The sequence below is a fragment of the Sorex fumeus genome, unplaced genomic scaffold (genome assembly GCF_029834395.1).
Source record: "Sorex fumeus unplaced genomic scaffold, SorFum_2.1 ptg000010l, whole genome shotgun sequence".
In the NCBI taxonomy this organism is placed as follows: Eukaryota; Metazoa; Chordata; class Mammalia; order Eulipotyphla; family Soricidae; genus Sorex; species Sorex fumeus.
In genome coordinates this window covers 24,892,910-24,909,544 of record NW_026606067.1, presented here as the reverse complement: position 1 = coordinate 24,909,544, position 16,635 = coordinate 24,892,910, and the positions used below count along the sequence as shown (strand labels likewise).

Here is a 16,635-nt window from a genome sequence, read left to right as displayed (position 1 = left end):
TCAGCACCTCAGCTGTGAGCAGGGCAGGCCTGAGGACGCTCTCTGACACGGAGACTGGGCAGCAGGAGGGGGAGCCGGCAGGCCCGGCCTCTCCAGCACACACAGTGGGGCTGCCTGCACGTGGTCAGCGTGAAGCACCAGGCGGGGCCCTCCCCAGAGCTCACGTCTACGACCTCCACACTGCCCGCTTTGTTGTTACTTTCATTGTGGGGCCACACCCAGCAATGCTCAGGGATCACTCCTAGGTCTCCCGGGTCTATGCTCAGGGATTACTCCTAGGTCTATGCTCAGGGGTCACTCCTAGGTCTATGCTCAGGGATCACTCCTGATCGTGCTCAGGGATCACTCCTAGATCTATGCTCAAGGGGCGCTGGGGACCGAACCAGGGTTAGCCACATGCAAGGCAAGCACCTTACCCGGTACTAACTCTCCGGCCCCGTAACTATTTCATTTTGACCAGGCCTCAACCAGACCCCCGAAAATCACTCCTTCACAGAGCACCACTGACAATAAGCACCGAAGGATGTCCACTCTAACAGTCGCTGCTCCTGCTGCTGTCGCATACCACTGGTGGCTCACACGAACGCAGCACCAGCCGAGCAGAGTGACCAAAACACAGAAGAGCAGCTGCGACTAAAACTAAGCGAGGCGTTCCAGCCACTACCACTGTCAAAGCAGGCACCACGGAAGCCACGCTGAGCCACGTTGGCAAGGAAGGGCCTCCCAACCAAAAGCCACGAGAAAATCCACACCGTGGCCACAGCTCCCCGTCCCCTGCAAGCTCAAGGTCAACGCCCAACCAGTGGGTCTCCCTGGCAGAAGCACCAGCCTCCCGGTCGCCTCACTGTGCGAAAGTGGGATGGATTTCTAGGACCTGCATCTCAAAACGTCCTGAGCTCATCTGAAACAAGCCCATTTAGGAAGGCTGGAATGAAGGCCACAGGCCCTACCCGGCTCCTGGGGGAAGCTCGGACTTCAGGGCCAAGAATTCTCCGAGAGCAGCACCATCCCGCCAAGAACTCAGCATTGTCGGAACCTCCTTTTCCCCTCCTGCAAGTCTGACTCCCACTTCGCCCTACAAAAGGAACTGGGAATTCCCCCTCAGCTGGGGGTGTGGATGGGAAGCAGGGCAGGGCGCTCAACCAGACCCCCGAAAATCACTTCTTCACACTCTCTGCAGAGCAGAGAGCTGCCAAGGGCACTGAGCACTGGGTCGGTGTGCGACACACCAGCCCCCCGGCCTTTCAGCTCCGCTCACGTGGACGGGAAGAGCTGCAGAAGCAGCTTGCGCAGGGGAGGAGGGCAGTTCCCGAGAGGGACCCAGCAGGTGCCCCCTTCGTCCCACCCAGCTCCGAGCCACAGATCCCACTGACCACAGACCCCTAGCCCCATCTTCCGGGCCCACTGGTTCTCACAAGCTAACACAAGATGCTGTGAGGGAGAGGACGCCCCAAATCACGGTCCATCGGTCCCTTCCCGGCCAGCCACACAGGGCTGCAGGCGGAGAGGGGGCGGGGAGGCAGGAGGGCAGGCCGGAGGTCATTCTCCTGCCGGGGTTCTACCGGGGGTAGGGGGACACGAGCGGCCCACAGAGGGTCTTACCTGTGTAGCCGGCTGACCAGCCCCACGAGGCCACCATGCCCAGCAGCCACTTGTACATGATCCCTTCCAGGTACCAGAAGCGCGGTGGGTCCAGCAGGCGCAGGGGCTGCAGCGCCAGCACGTAGCAGACGTAGGACGGAATGGCCACCAGGTTGTTGAGCACCATGAAGACGAAGCGCAGGAGGCCCCGCAGCAGCACGCAACCCAGCCGCCGCGCCTCCTCCGTGCTGCCAGCCATGCTTGCGTCCCGCGGCATCTGCAGGGAGAGGGTCATGCTGCGGCCGGCCGCCGGGGGCTGGGTGCAAGCGCCCCGCCCGCGTCCTCTCCAAGGAGTGCCCTGCCCGCGCCCTCCCCTGCCCGGGGACCCCCCCCCCCCCGCCCGGGCCCTCCCCTGCTCAGGCACCCACGGTCCGCGCCCTCCCCTGCCCGGGCACCCCCGGTCCGCGCCCTCCCCTGCCCGGGGACCCCCGGCCCGCGCCCTCCCCTGCCCGGGGACCCCCGGCCCGCGCCCTCCCCTGCCCGGGCACCCCCGGCCCGGGCCCTTCCCTGCCCGGGCACCCCCGGTCCGCGCCCTCCCCTGCTCGGGCATCACCGGCCCGGGCCCTCCCCTGCCCGGGCACCCCCGGCCCGCGCCCTCCCCTGCCCGGGCACCCCCGGCCCGCGCCCCCTGCCCGCCCCCCGCTTCGCACCGCGCTCGCCGCCCCCGGCCCGCGCCCATCGCTCGGCCCGGGCGGTCACGGCCACGCTCGGGCCGGGGCGGCGGGGCCGGGCGGGGAGGCCGGGGCCGGGGCCGGGCCCGGGGCGCGGCGGGGACAGAGGTCGCGGCGGCCGGGTGGGCCCGAGGCGGCGCGGGCGGTTTCCGCGGGCCGGGCCGGGCTCACCTCGGCGCGCGGCGGGGCCGGGGGCGCGGGGCGCGGGCCGCGGGGCTGCGCGGCGGCGGCGGCGGCGGCGGGTGTCCCCGGCCGGGGAGCGGCGGTCATGGACGCGGCGCCCTCGTCCGCGCGCGGCTGCCTGCGGACACGGGGACGCGGGCTCAGAGGCCGGAGCTGTCACCGGGGCGGGCCCGGGGAGGCGGGCGGACGGCGCGGCCCCCGCCTCCTCCTCCTCCGCCGCCGCCCGCCCGCCCGTCCGCCCGCGCCCGCCCGCCCGCGCCCGCCCGCGCCCCGCGCTCACCTCGGGCGGGCCGGGCCCCGGGCCGGGCGGCGGCGGCGGCGGCGGCGCCCGCGCGGCCGGAAGAATGCATGGCCGGGGGGGCGGAAGCGGCGCCGCGCCCCGAGCGCCCCCTAACGAGGCCTCGGCGCGGGGGGCGCGCGCCGAAAGGCCCAGAAGGGAAGCGCCGCCCCGGGAGCGCCCCGCGCCGCAGTGGAGGCCGCGCGCCCGCGCCCCGCGCCGCCCCGCGCCCGCGCCCGCCCCGCGCCGCGCCCGCGCCCGCGCCGCCCCGCACCCGCCCGCCCCGCGCCGCGCCCGCGCCCGCGCCGCCCCGCACCCGCCCGCCCCGCGCCGCGCCGCGCCCGGACCAGGGAGCCCGGTCCGCGCGTCCCCAGGAGGGCAAAGTTGCGCACCACCGTGGCGGGACGAGGGGCGCAGACCGCCCCCCGGCCCCGACAATACCACCAGGGACAGATCCCCTGGTAACACCCCAGGGCCCACCTCCTGCATAGACCCCAGGACTCACCCTCCCTGGCCAGATGCCCTGGTCAGGTCCAGGACCCACCCTCCGGGCACCTGCAGGGCCCAGGCCCCTGAACCCCAGTGGCCCTGCCCTTGGTGCCCCTCCCAGCCTTTCGTATTTCACTCAGAACGCCCCCACGAAGGCCTCTCCCCGACCTGCTGGGGTGCTTCCCTTCAAGCACCCCAGCAGGTCTTCAACTTCAGCTCCTTACAGGTGAGGGAAAGAAAACCCCCTCAGGGCCAGGGGAGATTATTTTCCCTCCCTCTTCCCTAAAGGCACGAAAGCCCAGGCACGTAGGATTCAACCCTTTCCATTTAGTAGCCGTTTGCTTTTCCTCTTTTTTTTTTTTCTCATTTCTGTCATTTCTCTGTGTCACTAATATTACAACACTCCCAGCAGGGCATGAGAGGACACTGACCCTTTTGGAACTTTCCATGAGGTTCTGCTGATATCCACCACTAAGGGGGCTTCGCCATTTCTATGGCCTGAGCACCTACACCACAGGTCATAGCTCTGCTGTTTTGTTTGGTTCTGGACCACACCCGGCACTGCTCAGGGTCATACCCATCTCTGTGCTCAGGGTCACTCCTGCCTCTGTGCTCAGGGCTCCCTCCTAATTCTGCGGTCAGGCTCACTCCTGTCTCTGTGCTCAAGATCACTCCTGCCTCTGTGCTCGGGGTCACTCCTGGCTCTGTGCTCAGGCTCTGGTGGGGCTTGGAGAACTCCAGCCAGGGACCCCAGGCTGGTGCATGCAAGGCAAGTGCCTTAGCTTCTGTGCTCTCTCTCTGGCCCAGGAGTGGCGTCTTTAAATAAAGTTCATGAGAAAGATGATGTGTGTGCCCCAGGCCATCATCCAAAATGTGTCCTTAGATTTGAAGTGAGTAAGCCAGATGGGGCACACATGTTCCCCAGGAACCAGAGGCAAGTCACGGGAGAACTGCTCCTCTTGGCCCCTAAACAGTGAAGTCATGTGTGGCAGCCCCCACATGCCCAGAGAGAGGCCCCACTGGAAAGGACCCTGGCATCCTGGAACACAGACACAGGGCGTGCTGGGGCTGGACTGTGCTCGGGTGCGGTCTGGCGCCGTGGCGGGCCTCCTCACACACGTGTGAGCAAATGCATCCGGTGGGGGTCAGCAGGAACAGGAACCTCCTGGGCCTCGCACCCCCCAACATCCGACTCTGGGCGGAGGGCTCTCACTCCTGCTTTCCGACACTAGCCTGGAGGAAGTCCTGACTTGAAGCCCTGACCTTGACAGGTTCAAGGCAGCCTTGCCCCACGTAGACACACCCAGACTCACACCTGCTCATTGGCGACTGTCTGTACTCTCTGGCTTCTCAGCGGCGGGTCTCAGGTGCGGGTGTTGGGGTTCTCTGGCGCCTCTCTGCCGGACTGGCAAACGGCCTCACAGGCTGCCTCTCCGAGCAGACTGGGCGACGGCACCTCTGCGAACACCCATCTCTCAGGGACCCTTCTGTGAGCCCAGGTAAACCGAATTCCTCCTGAAGGGTCTATCTCCCGTTTTGTCAGGTTCTGAGGGGTTGGGCTTAGTGTGTGGGCTCAGGGGGGCACCATCCACCCACTCAGCCTTGGGTGTGCACACCAAGCTGAGCCTGGCTGCCAGCGAGGGCAGGCGTGCCAGACTGGGTGCCAACTCCAGTCTGCCCCTGCCTGTCCCACAGTGCTCCCCTCTCTCACCGTCCGCCGACCCACAGCAAGGATGCTGGACACGGCTGTTGTCTTGGAGACCAAAGCATTTCGTTCTGTCTCTGGCACCGGGGAGTCTGTCTCTGGGCTTTCTGGGGGCCAGTTCAGTGGGGGGGCTCTGAGGCCCCCTTCCTTATCTCCCGTTCCTTTCAGAGTCCTTCCTTGGACCCTGGGGACTAAGTAGCTCCAGCCTGGAACCTTCACATAGGTCCCTTCTCGTTCTGTGGCCCTACCCCTCTCTGGGAGCCCCCTGCCTTGGACAGACAGGCCCACCCACACTTGCCTGCTGGACCTGGTGCTTCCGCAACATCAGAGCACAACAAGAAAGCAAGAACCTTGCTGAAGGTCTGACTGGCTTCCCGTCCCCTGTCCTGCCTCCTTAGAGTCGCAGCAAGCACAGCACAAACAGGAATGACGTCAAGAGTTTCAGCCTCGCAGGCACCCCGAGTGGTGGTGGGGAGCAGCCCCAGGGGTGGGTCTGACCCTGCTAGAGCAGGAGGGCAGGAGGGAGACGCAGGCTCTGCCGTGGGGTGGGGTGTCTCTGGATACTGGAAACACGAACCACAGCACTGTAGGTCTAACTGGGTCCATCTGGCCCACAGACACACAACAAATTAGGTTTTAACCAGGGAGGGGCTCCCTGGGGCTTGTTCCTAGTGGCAATTACACAAACATTCCACCTGCCCGCACCACCTTCGGCACAAGGCTCCAGCGAGCCATTTCCTCCCCGGGGGCTCCCGCCTCAGCCAGCCTGAGCACAGCTCCCCCGACCCAGATCACTCAAAGCAGGTGTAACCTTGAAGTTTCCTCCCTGCCCCGTCCCCCGCGACTCTCCATTGCGGGTCTTGTCAACTCTAACTTCAGAGAGGGCTGGGAAGGGCATGGACAGCCAGAATGTCCGCCCTAGTGCCTGGCAGCCACTCTCGCAGGAGAGCACCTACCCCTGCACCAAGGCTGGAGCACAGCTGCTCTGACCTGCTCCATGAGTCAAAAGCCACTTTTTTCTGAGCCCCTACCCACCCCCCCCCCCCCCGTGCAGCTCCCACCTTCATACCCAGTTCCCGAAGGCTCAGAGCTAGCCCCTGCATCAAAACTGAGTGAGAGGGGCCGAAGCGATAGCACAGCGGGTAGGGCATTTGCCTTGCATGCGGCCAACCTGGGTTCGATCCCCGGCATCCCATATGGTCCCCTGAGCACCACCAGGAGTAATTCCTGAGTGCAGAGCCAGGAATAACCCCTGAGCATTGCTGAGTGTGACCCAAAAAATTAAAAAAAAAACTGAGTGAGAAACTCTCCCCACCCAATATTGCATCTGAGTTCCTGCTTCCAGCAGACATTCCCTAGTCCATCTGCAAGGCCCACAGCAAGACGCTGGGTGGGCACGTCCGAGGGAGTGACGCATTAGGAAGGGCTGTCCGGAGCCCCCGCCCCCCGTGCCTTACTGAGTGCCGACTGGGGGGCGGCTTCAGCAAGAACACCATCTACGGAGTGAGACGAGGACACTGTCTACACAGCCACTGGAATAAGGGTGCTGTCTGCACAGCCAGGCAGGGATGGACAGGCAAGGCATGCATGGACTTTAGATGACGTTGCCTAACACGAGATCCTGTTCCGGCTGCTGAGGACCGCAATGATGTGGCCTTTCGTTGACCCATTTCAGCATCCTGTGCGCACACTCAGTACTTGGCAGGCACCAACACACGCAGCCTCAGAAAGGCTTTGCAGGGACCACACAGTCCCCACATTTCACAAACACAGAGAGCAAGCACTCTGCCCGGGGCGAGTGGCATGAGACACCAAAGGCCCAGACCTGGTTCTCCGGTGGGAAGGCTCTTCTCAGAGAAACAGATGAAGGCAGAACACAGGGAGAACAGCACAGGCAGATGCAGAGGGCAGTTGGCCTGTGAGACCCCTCCTTGCTCTGCCCTCACCTGTCCCACACTGGCCATCTTGGAGGAAAGAATTTGGTTTGCAGGGACCCCGGCGCCTGTCCCCACAGCAGCCTCAACAGATCATGCGGGCATAGAATTACTCTCTGAGGGCAGGGTCAGCACCTCATCTCCCAGCGCTGACCAACCCTGCAGCTGCCTCCTGACCTCCCCCTCATCCTGGGGTTAGTATCCGACCTGCTTCCAGGCCCAGAGCAGACAGGTGGCGGGTCGCCCCTCTCCTTCCCTGCAGCGCTGACAGTGGGAAGGTCACACAGTGGGAAGGTTCTCACACTCGAGGTCAGAACCCACCATCAGGGCTGGGACTCATGATGAGGGCAGGGCAAGGCTGACACGCTCACTGCTATAGGGCCCCTCCCTCCTTTGCCCTGTACATCTGCTCCCAGTCATTCGACTCCTCAGAGGTGGTGGGTTTTTGAAGGTTAGGGGACACTCAGTCTTGTCCTTCCCCAGGCTCAGTTCTGCCCCCAAGCCAGCCTACAGCTGCTAGCTCCTTCCGGCTCCCAGCAGCAAAGAGCAGAGGAGGTCAGGGAGAGGGCCCCTCTCACAGGGCGTAAGAGAGGGACCCCGTTTCGTTCCCCAGTTGGGGGGCTCAGAACGGCTTGTCCTCCCAGCAGGAAAGACTTGGCAAGGGGGCTGGCCGGAAAATGAGCCCCCACACAGTTCCAGGCACATGCATGCACACACTGCACACACGGACACACAAATGCACACCCACAACATGTGCAGGCCACGCGTGCACACCGCAAGCACACACGCAAACACATATACACAACACAAGCAGCACAAGTATTGGCTTCACATGCAGCGTACCTATGCCCATACCATGCATACCCCACATACATGTTCACCACAATTAGCATACATGTGAATATGCACACATACAACACATGTACGTATACACCGTATGTACACACAAACTACACACATGTACCAACACATACATATACACATATGCATGCATATACCACCGACCACACATAAGCCCACACGCACCCCACATAGGCACCCATGCTCACCCATACACGCATGAGAACACACACACGCCATGGCCCCTGCTAGCGACCCCCAAGGACATGGCGACCATGAGCCCCCGTGGGCAGGTGGCACAGCCTGCAGACGAAGAAGGCCAGCAGTGTCTCCCCGAGTGCTGAAATGTCCTCAAGAAACTTTACCAAACATTCTCAACCCTGGGCAGAGAGCTAAGACAGCAGGGAGTGCACTGGCCTTGCCCACAGCCAGCCCAGGTTCCGTCTTCAGCATCCCAAACGGTCCCCTGAGCCCCATCAAGAGTGATCCCTGAGTGCAGGGTCAGGCGTTAAGTCTGAACACCAGTAGGCGTGACCCCAGACTTGGAGCCACACCCGGAGATGCCCACGTGTTACTCCTGGCTTTGTTCAGAGAACCACATGGGATGCTGGGATCGAACATGGGTCCACCGGGTGCAAGGCCAGCACCCTTCCTGCTGTGCTATCGCCCTGGACCCACACTTTGCTCCACTTAAACTGTCTTCAAAGCATAAATGATTTGCAGTGAGCTGCTGGCAACCAGGCAGCCTTGAGAAGTCCCAGAGTAGGGTGGGAGGGAGCGACCCCTCCAGACAATTTCCTTCCTCTTGGCCCAGGTCCCTGTTCTGAGCGGGAGAGAAGACAGAAGATCCACTGTGGCCTCTGAAGTGTCCCTGAAGGAGGGCTCCTGCTCACAGGTCATATGTGCTGAGTTAGGGTGTGGTCAGGGAGCTCCCACAGACCTCTCGGACTAGAGAGCAAAGTCACCAGCATGAGAGCTGCTGGCCTGCTCCCACCTCTCCTCTGGCCCTTGGCCGAAACATGATTCAGTAAGTCACTGCAGCTAAACTTTGGACTTTAATGCCACGTACAAACTGGTCACTAATGCAGCATGTCTCCGAAAATCCCCAAAGCTAGAGGTCGCCATCAGAGGCCCACCAGGGGGCTTTCGGGGTCTGTCAGAGCCACTGGCCAAACCAGGTGGACTCGGAAAACTCCGTTTCCCAGAAGGCACAGACAAGTGCAGTGGACGGGGCAATCCTGGAGGCTCAGTGTCAGCCATTCTCCCAAGGCCAGGACTGGGGCACCAGCGAGTCAGAAGAACAAGCCTTGGGTCGTATTTCCAGGAAACACCAATTTCCAGGTGTAAAGAACTGACTCAAGAATGGATGCAAAGGCTAATGGGGTGCCCAGAATGCAAAGAGGCCAGCACCAGTGCCTCGAGGGATCACGGCAGGAGAAGTTGCCTCTGCTTGAACCGTCTGAGCAAGCCTTAGCTTTAAGAGTCAACAGTTGGTGTCTGGACTCGGTCCCTGGCCTGCCTCCCACTGCCCCACACCCCTGCGGTGACCCCTAAACCATAATAAAGGTCTATAAGAAAACTGGTGCCTCCACCTCTCCTTAAATCACCTCAGATTCCCCAAACGCCTCCAGGGCCTCCACCCACCTCCAGTGGAAAGTTCCAGCGGTTACCAGAAGTGGCGTTCCTGGGTCATACTGGAAGAACAGCTCCCAACCGCATTTCCTAGTAACGTGGCTGTCCTCTTCAGCTGTCTCCGGACTGGAGCTGGCCAGCAAAGCCAGCTTGCACTCACACCCTCGGGTCACACCCTGTGCCCTCTGGGGCAGCCTCTCCGCAGCAGAAGCAGCAAACCCGGGAGAGAACTTGCTGCTTCCCCACTTTTGAAATACCGAGGAAGCGACTCCGTGGCCTTTATAAGTGGAAGTATGTGCAATGCTGTGTTAAGTGTTCATGTAGCGCAGGGGAAATGCCTCAAAAGAGCCAAAGAGCAAGCGAGGTTGCAGGAAGCCAGTCGGCCCCAGAACGACTTGGTCGCCCAAACACCATCAGGAACAACCCCTGAGCATTTAGCCACGAGAAGCACCTTTCCCAGTACCACCGATAGTGTGGCCCTAAAATCAAAAGCAAAACAAAACCCCTAGAGATAGCGGCTTGGTGGCCGGACGGCTGGAGTCTGAAGCTGGCCGTGTGCATTGTTCAGCTTTCAGCTTTGTCCTTCTCCACTTGTCTTTGCTCTGGTCTCCAACAAACCCGCTGGTACTTCTGAGCTTTTTTCTGGCTTTGTTTTTGTTTTGTAACCTGCAATATCCACAAACGCATTTTTTCTTTTCCAAGAACACTTGTTTGAACATTCTTGGATTTTATGCTACTGTTCCTAGTTCTATGATCCTCTGGCAATGTTTAGGCATCTTAACTGAAGTGAATCATTCTGAAAGCACTAAACATAGTGCTCACAAAATCATTTTAAACCCTGTGTGACCATGACCAGGAGTGAGTGGGGAGATCTGGTCATAGGCCTCTGGCAGGCTCATTTTTCTGCTCTCTATTTTATTTAAAATAATTAAAAAAAAAAAAAACTTTCCGGGGGCTGGAGCCATAGCACAGCGGGTAGGGCGTTTGCCTTGCACGCGGCCAACCCAGGTTCGATTCCCAGCATCACATATGGTCCCCTGAGCACCGCCAGGAGTAATTCCTGAGTGCAGAGCCAGGAGTAACCCCCTGTGCATCGCTGGGTGTGACCCAAAAAAGCAAAAAAAAAAAAAACTTTCCGGTGACACGCAGCAGTACTCAGGGGTCCTTTCTGGCTCAGGAACCACTCCTGGGAGCCTGAGCCTGAGGCCCATTGCGTGCAGAGCAGCCAGCCCTGTGCTGTCTCTCCAGCCCTTCTCTACATTTTAAGGCAGCAAAACACGGGGCCTCTATCTTCGTCGACAAGCGATTCAGCCACGAAAGCTGAAAGTATCCCAACATAGAGGAGCTCCGGGGAAGCAGGCACCAGCCACCACCCCCAGGGACGCCGGGGGCCTTCAGAAGGCTCCCATCAGGGGTCTGCCCTGGGTCCATCTCAAGTTCCCTTTCAAACACCACAGACTCCCAGGCCACTCCCATCACACCCCACAAACCTCCCCTCTGTCTACGGAGCCCGGGTCTCACTGAGGTGTCCTTCACCCCCAGACAGTCACTCAGATGTGCTTTGGCTCTGTAGAGAATGTTCATTCCTACTTCTGAGACCCGAAGGAGTCACAGGAGGCTTCTCCCAGGGGATGCAGGAAGAAAAGAGGGTGAGGGCAAGAGAGGAAGCGCAATGGGTCGAGCAGCTGGCCTGAGACGCAGCCGACCCAGGTTCGATCTCCGGCACCCCAGATGGTCCCGTGAACCCCACCAGGAGTCATTCCTGAGAGCAGGACCAGGAGTAAGTCCTGAGCATCACCAGGTGTGCCCCTGCCCCACTCCCAGAAGGGAAGGAAAAAGGGTTCGAGGAGGCCTCGGCCAGAGAAAGGCTGAGAACTGCTGGGGCGCCCACCAGAGCACAGATGCGGCACGCCAGCACCTGCTCCCGGCTGCCGTGGACAGGTCAGTGGCTCCCAGCACAGCAGCAAGAAACGCCAGTCCGTCCATCCACACCTTTCCCGCCTCTGCGAGCCCTCCTGCCCTCAGTCAGCCCTGGGACTGCCCCTGCTGACTTTTCACACCTTCGTGACTGGTCTTTGTGACTAAGTTTTCTCACTTCTGGGATTGGCCAGACTGACCCTCTGTGCAGGGCCATGGGGCTCCAGTGCTTGCGGCCAGCAGGTGAGCTGGGCAGAGGGCGTGGGAAAGAACGCTCGTCAGCTGAGAGGAGGCAGGGCTGCTTCTGCCTCGGGGTCACGGGAGACAAAGGCAGGTTTTGTGGGTGCCTCTGACTCTGATTCTCTTGCCCACATACCTGGGAATAGGGTTGCTGGGCCCAGAGGGTGCCTCTGTTTACCTTTTGGGACAAGTGCCAGGCCATCTTCCAACACGGGTTCCCACTCTGTCCCCCACTCCAGACGCATTCCACCCACGCCGCAGTTTCTGCGCCTCAAGAGGCTGCTGAGCTCATCTTCCCTCTTTCAGCCTGAGTGGGTGCATGTGTGTGTCGCTCTGGTCTGAAGCACCTTTTCCTGGTGGTTAATGGTACTAGCTTCTCATCTACTTATTGACTACCTGTGTGTTTCCTCTAGCGGGGGAGATGATGGAGTTACGCTCTCTTTAAGATTTTTTTTAATTTTTTTTTAGCGATAGCACAGCCGTAGGGCGTTTGCCTTGCGCGCAACCAGCTCTGCCGAGCCGGGTTCGATTCCTCCACCCTTCTTGGAGAGCCCGGCAAGCTACGAGAGTATCTCACCCACACGGCAAAGCCTGGCAAGCTCCCCGTGACGTATTCGATATGCCAAACACAGTAACAACAAGACTCATCATGGAGACGTTACTGGGCCCGCTCAAGCAAATCGATGAACAATGGGAGGACAGTGTTTGTTTTGTTTGTTTGAGCCACACCCAGTGGTGCTCAGGGTTTACTCCTGAGTCTGTGCTCAGGGAGCACTCCTGGGAGGCTTGGGGGAATCATATGGGGTGCCAGGGATTGAACCCAGGTTGGCTACATGCAAGGCAAGTGCCCTACCAACTGTACTATCTCTCTGGCTCCATGCACCTCTTTTATAATTGGAAAAAAGTGTAAAAATGGGGCTGGAGAGATAGCACAGTGGGTAGGGCGTTTGCCTTGCACGCGGCCGACCTGGGTTCGATTCCCAGCATCCCATATGGTCCCCTGAGCACTGCCAGGAATAACTCCTGAATACAGAGCCAGGAGTAACCCCTGTGCATCGCTGGGTGTGACTCAAAAAGAAAAAAATGTAAAAATAATTTTGTATGTATTTTCAGATATTTTTCATATCTAAACATAAATTCTTTTCCAGAAAGATGATTTGTAAAGAACCTCCACTTTCAGTGGGTTTTTTTCCCCTTGCTTGATGGTAAAGCCGAAGAACTTTCTCTTTGGGGCCAGAGAGACAGAAGAAAGGCTAAAGTGCTTACCTTGCACCTGACTGACCCCAGTACAGAGCCAGGAGTAGGTCCTGAGTACCACTGGGTGTGAACCCCAAACCAAAAGAAACAAAAGAATTTCTCATTTTGATGTTGTCCATTCATATCATTTTTGGGGGTTATTGCTTGTGCCTTGGCGGTCTGAGTTCAAAGTCATTGCTTCATCCAAGATCTCAAAGATTCCCACCCATGTTTTCTTTGACAACTCTAAGGTCTGAGCACCTTCATTGAGTTAATTTTTGTCTGTGGTGTGAGGCAAGAGTCCACTGTCATTCCACTTGTCCCAGAGCATTTCCTGGGAGCCTGGGATTGGCATTCTTGCCAGAACCAACAGACCTTAACGATCTCTATTTCTGGGCTCACAGTCCCTCCGGTGGATAGGCAGACTATGGAGGTTACCATCACACCGTCCTAATTTTGCAGCTTTGTGGTGGTCCTAAAATTGGGCCAATCTTCCCATTTTGCCTGTCTTTTTCAAGATTGTTTAGCTATTCTGATAGCTAATAAACCCTTGGATTTTCTTCCTGAATTTCAGGAGCAGCCTATTGGTTTCTGAAAAGAGGCCAGCTGGGACCTGTTTGTTCAGAGCCACACTGGACAGTGGTCAGGGGCCTCTTCTGGCAGCTCCTGTGAACCATGAAGTGCAGGGGATCAAGTCTGGGCCCCCCTTGTGCAAAACATTTGTTCACCAACTCCCCCAACCACCCCATCTGGGATTTTGATAAGGATTTGGGTCACATCCAAATGCCCTGGGGAACATTTCCAAGTTGACAAGATTTAGTCTCTTTTGTTTGGGGTTTTCATTTCTCTGAACAATGTTTTATTGTTTTCAGAGTTGGACTGAAATTTCATTCTTTTATTAAATTTATTTCTGATTATTACAAAATAATAGGAGTTAGGAAAATCTCCTGATTTCCAGTTTCAGAGTTTTCAGAGTGAGAATAAGGAAATGGTTTTTGTATTCTAATCTTATTCTCCGAGGCCCTGTTGTGTTCAATTTCTTGTGATAAAGTTTCTGGTTTTTTTTCTTTTTTGGTTTGGGTCACATCCAGCAGTGCTTCAGGCTTATTCCTGGCTCTGTGCTCAGGCGTTGCCAGGGATCAAATTAGGGTTGGCTGCATGTGAGTTCAGCGCTTTAACCTCTGTCTTATTTCTCTGGATCATGGTACATTTTGAAAGTGGCCCCCGGGCTGGAGAGAAAGCCCAAATGACTGTGTGCTCTGCACCACATGGGGCTGGGAGACATGGCCAGAAAACTAAAACCCAAAATGAATGAAGTGGGTTCCCCAGATTCCCTATCTGCATGACAGGGCACCTGCACTGGGCCGGAGCCCGCCACGCTGCCTGTGCTCGCTGGGGCCGCAGCCCTGGCAGGCCCCTCCGTCCCCTCAGAGCAGCGAGAGGGTGTGGGCTGAAAGCCAGCCCTGTCCTGGGGCTTGGAGACTGAGCCCACTGACTTGTCGCTCAGTGAGAGGCAGCCCAGACCAGCGTGGGTCTCACCTCCAGAGCGGCACATGCCAACCCATGGCCCTGAGAACACAGCAAGGCCAGGCCCGACACGCCCAGCAGCTGCGCTGTCTCATGGTGAGACCTGGCCGTGGGACGGGCCACCTGCCCATCTCTGTCCACATCAGTAGAGAGTCCTGCCTCACTCCAGCCTCTTCTCCATATCTGGGGACACTTCCTCCTCAGTGAAATTCCCACCGGGTATCTCGGGTCTTTCCCAACTGCAGACAATACTGGCACAGTGCCCGACAGGGCTGTAGATGCACCTCCTGAACTTTGGAGGGTTCAGACACAGCTGGCCTGGCTCAGTGGGAAGAACCCAGATGCTGTGGCCAGATCTGAAGTCACGGGGCCACGGGGTTAAGGCTGGGCCCCTGACAAGTGGAAGCCCACAGCCCCTCCCCACTTTGTGGCTTCAGATACCCAGCACTTCCTTCCCGGGGACCCTGGTGACTCAAGCCTAACATCCTCAACTGTGGTCCCCACCTAGGGTCCACGCTGAGTGGTGGCAGACTCAGTCCGGGGCAGCTCAGCCCCAGCTGTGTCTCCCGTGCCGCGAGGTCTCTGTGCCCCCACTCCCTCAGGTGGGAAAAGAGTACCTAGTACCTGACGGCGTTCCTGAGTCCCTCCCCCAGCTAGGAGGAGGAGGAGGAGGGGTGTTCAAGGCATTTCCTTGATTGAGAACATCCATCAGTCCCCCACCCCACCCCAGCGTTTCCAGGAAAAGTCCCAGGCCCTACCCCCAGAATTTCTGTCTCCCTAATCTGTGACTATGCATCTTTGTCAAGTGTCAACCCCGGTATTTGGGTTCTGGTGTCCACAGGCACTTTTCAGAATCAAGGCAGGGGAGCCCTGGTGGTGCTCTGTGGGGGGCAGCTGTGGTGATGGGTGTTGAACTGGGGTCTGCTGCATGCAAGCCGAGCACCTTCTCCCTGTGCTGTTTCTCTGGCCTTCAATTTCTATTTTGGGGTAATTTCAAATTTACAGAAGAATTGCAAAAAATAGGGCAAATAACTCATATTTACTTTAAGGGAGCTATTTTTAATCATTTGTTACTTTATTGGCCTCTTCTTTCTATTTGTCTCTAATTTTTTTCTAAATCATGTGACACTAGATCACATATTATCTTTTTCCTTAGCATCAGTGTGTGGCTGGAGAGAGCTCACCCATCTGGTAAACTTGCCCAGCGTGGGACAGCATGACTGGATCCGTGGCTGACTGTGGTCCCCTGAGCACCACCAGAGTGATCCTGAGCATTGAGTAAGGAGTGACCCCGAGCATCAGCAAGTATGGCCCACAAAACAACAATAAAAGTAAACAAGTAAAACTTTGCATATGCATTTTCTTTCTTTCTTTCTTTCTTTTTTTTTTTTGCTTTTGGGTCACACCCAGCGATGCACAGGGGTTACTCCTGGCTCTGCACTCAGGAGTTACTCCTGGCGGTGCTCAGGGGACCATATGGGATGCTGGGAATAGAACTCAGGTTGGCCACGTGCAATGCAAACACCCTACCCGCTGTGCTATCTCTCCAGCCCCTGCATATGCATTTTCTAAAAACAAGAATGTTCTCTCTTTTCTCTAATCAACTATTCTATTACTAGATAGGAAATTTCACATTGATAAAATATTTTATCTGATTTGCAATTTACATTCCAATGCTATCAATTGCCTCAATTATGTTGTGGTGTTCCCCAGTCCCGCAGACCCAGTCAGGGTCCGTGTGTCTGTCACCGTAATGTCCCCGATATCCCTTTGTCAGAAGCCGCCCAGACTCTCGTGGCTTCTCCTTTTTACAATATTGACATTTGTGGAATGTGTCAGCACCTTCGTGGACTCTCCCTTCCTTTGGGTCTGGCCCGTGTCTGCAGGAGATTCAGTGCTGAGCGTTATAAATTGTTGGTCAGAGTCACACACCTGCTGTGTCCTTTCAGAGACATGACGTCCCTCCAGAGACATGATGCCATTCAATTTCTGCTGGTGGGATACGCCACATGCTGAGAAATTTCCAACCTGCCATGTTCTTGGCCCTGAAAGGACTCAGTGTCACCCCTGGCTTTGCTAACTGATGTGGATGCATTAAGAGGCGGGTCTGTGGGCTTCTCTGTGCCCAGCAGAGCCCGTAGCCACAGCTGCTCCTGCCTGCAGACTCTCCAAGCCCGGCCTTGCCGCTGCCCCCCACCGCCCCAGGAGCTCCGCATCCCAGTCTGTTTGTGGTCCCTGTAGACGACCCAAGTGTCAAAGCCTCTGACCGAGCCAGATCCCTCCTGACATGTGACAGAATGTGGGGTCAGCAGAGACAACTCGATTCATTGAGTCACACATTTA

At 57.9% G+C, this 16,635-nt stretch overlaps 1 protein-coding gene across 1 annotated transcript in view; it reads right to left on the bottom strand.

Moving 5' to 3' along the window:
* Positions 1–2,790, bottom strand: part of LPGAT1 (lysophosphatidylglycerol acyltransferase 1) — a 34,326-nt gene extending 31,536 nt beyond the window's left edge. The window contains exons 1-2 of the mRNA XM_056110792.1: positions 2,776–2,790; positions 1,603–1,858 (exon numbers count right to left, since the gene is read on the bottom strand). Coding sequence (XP_055966767.1) covers positions 1,603–1,858 — 256 coding nt within the window. The 5' untranslated portion in view covers positions 2,776–2,790. The remainder of the gene's footprint in view (positions 1–1,602; positions 1,859–2,775) is intronic.
* Positions 2,791–16,635: the final 13,845 nt, after the last annotated feature.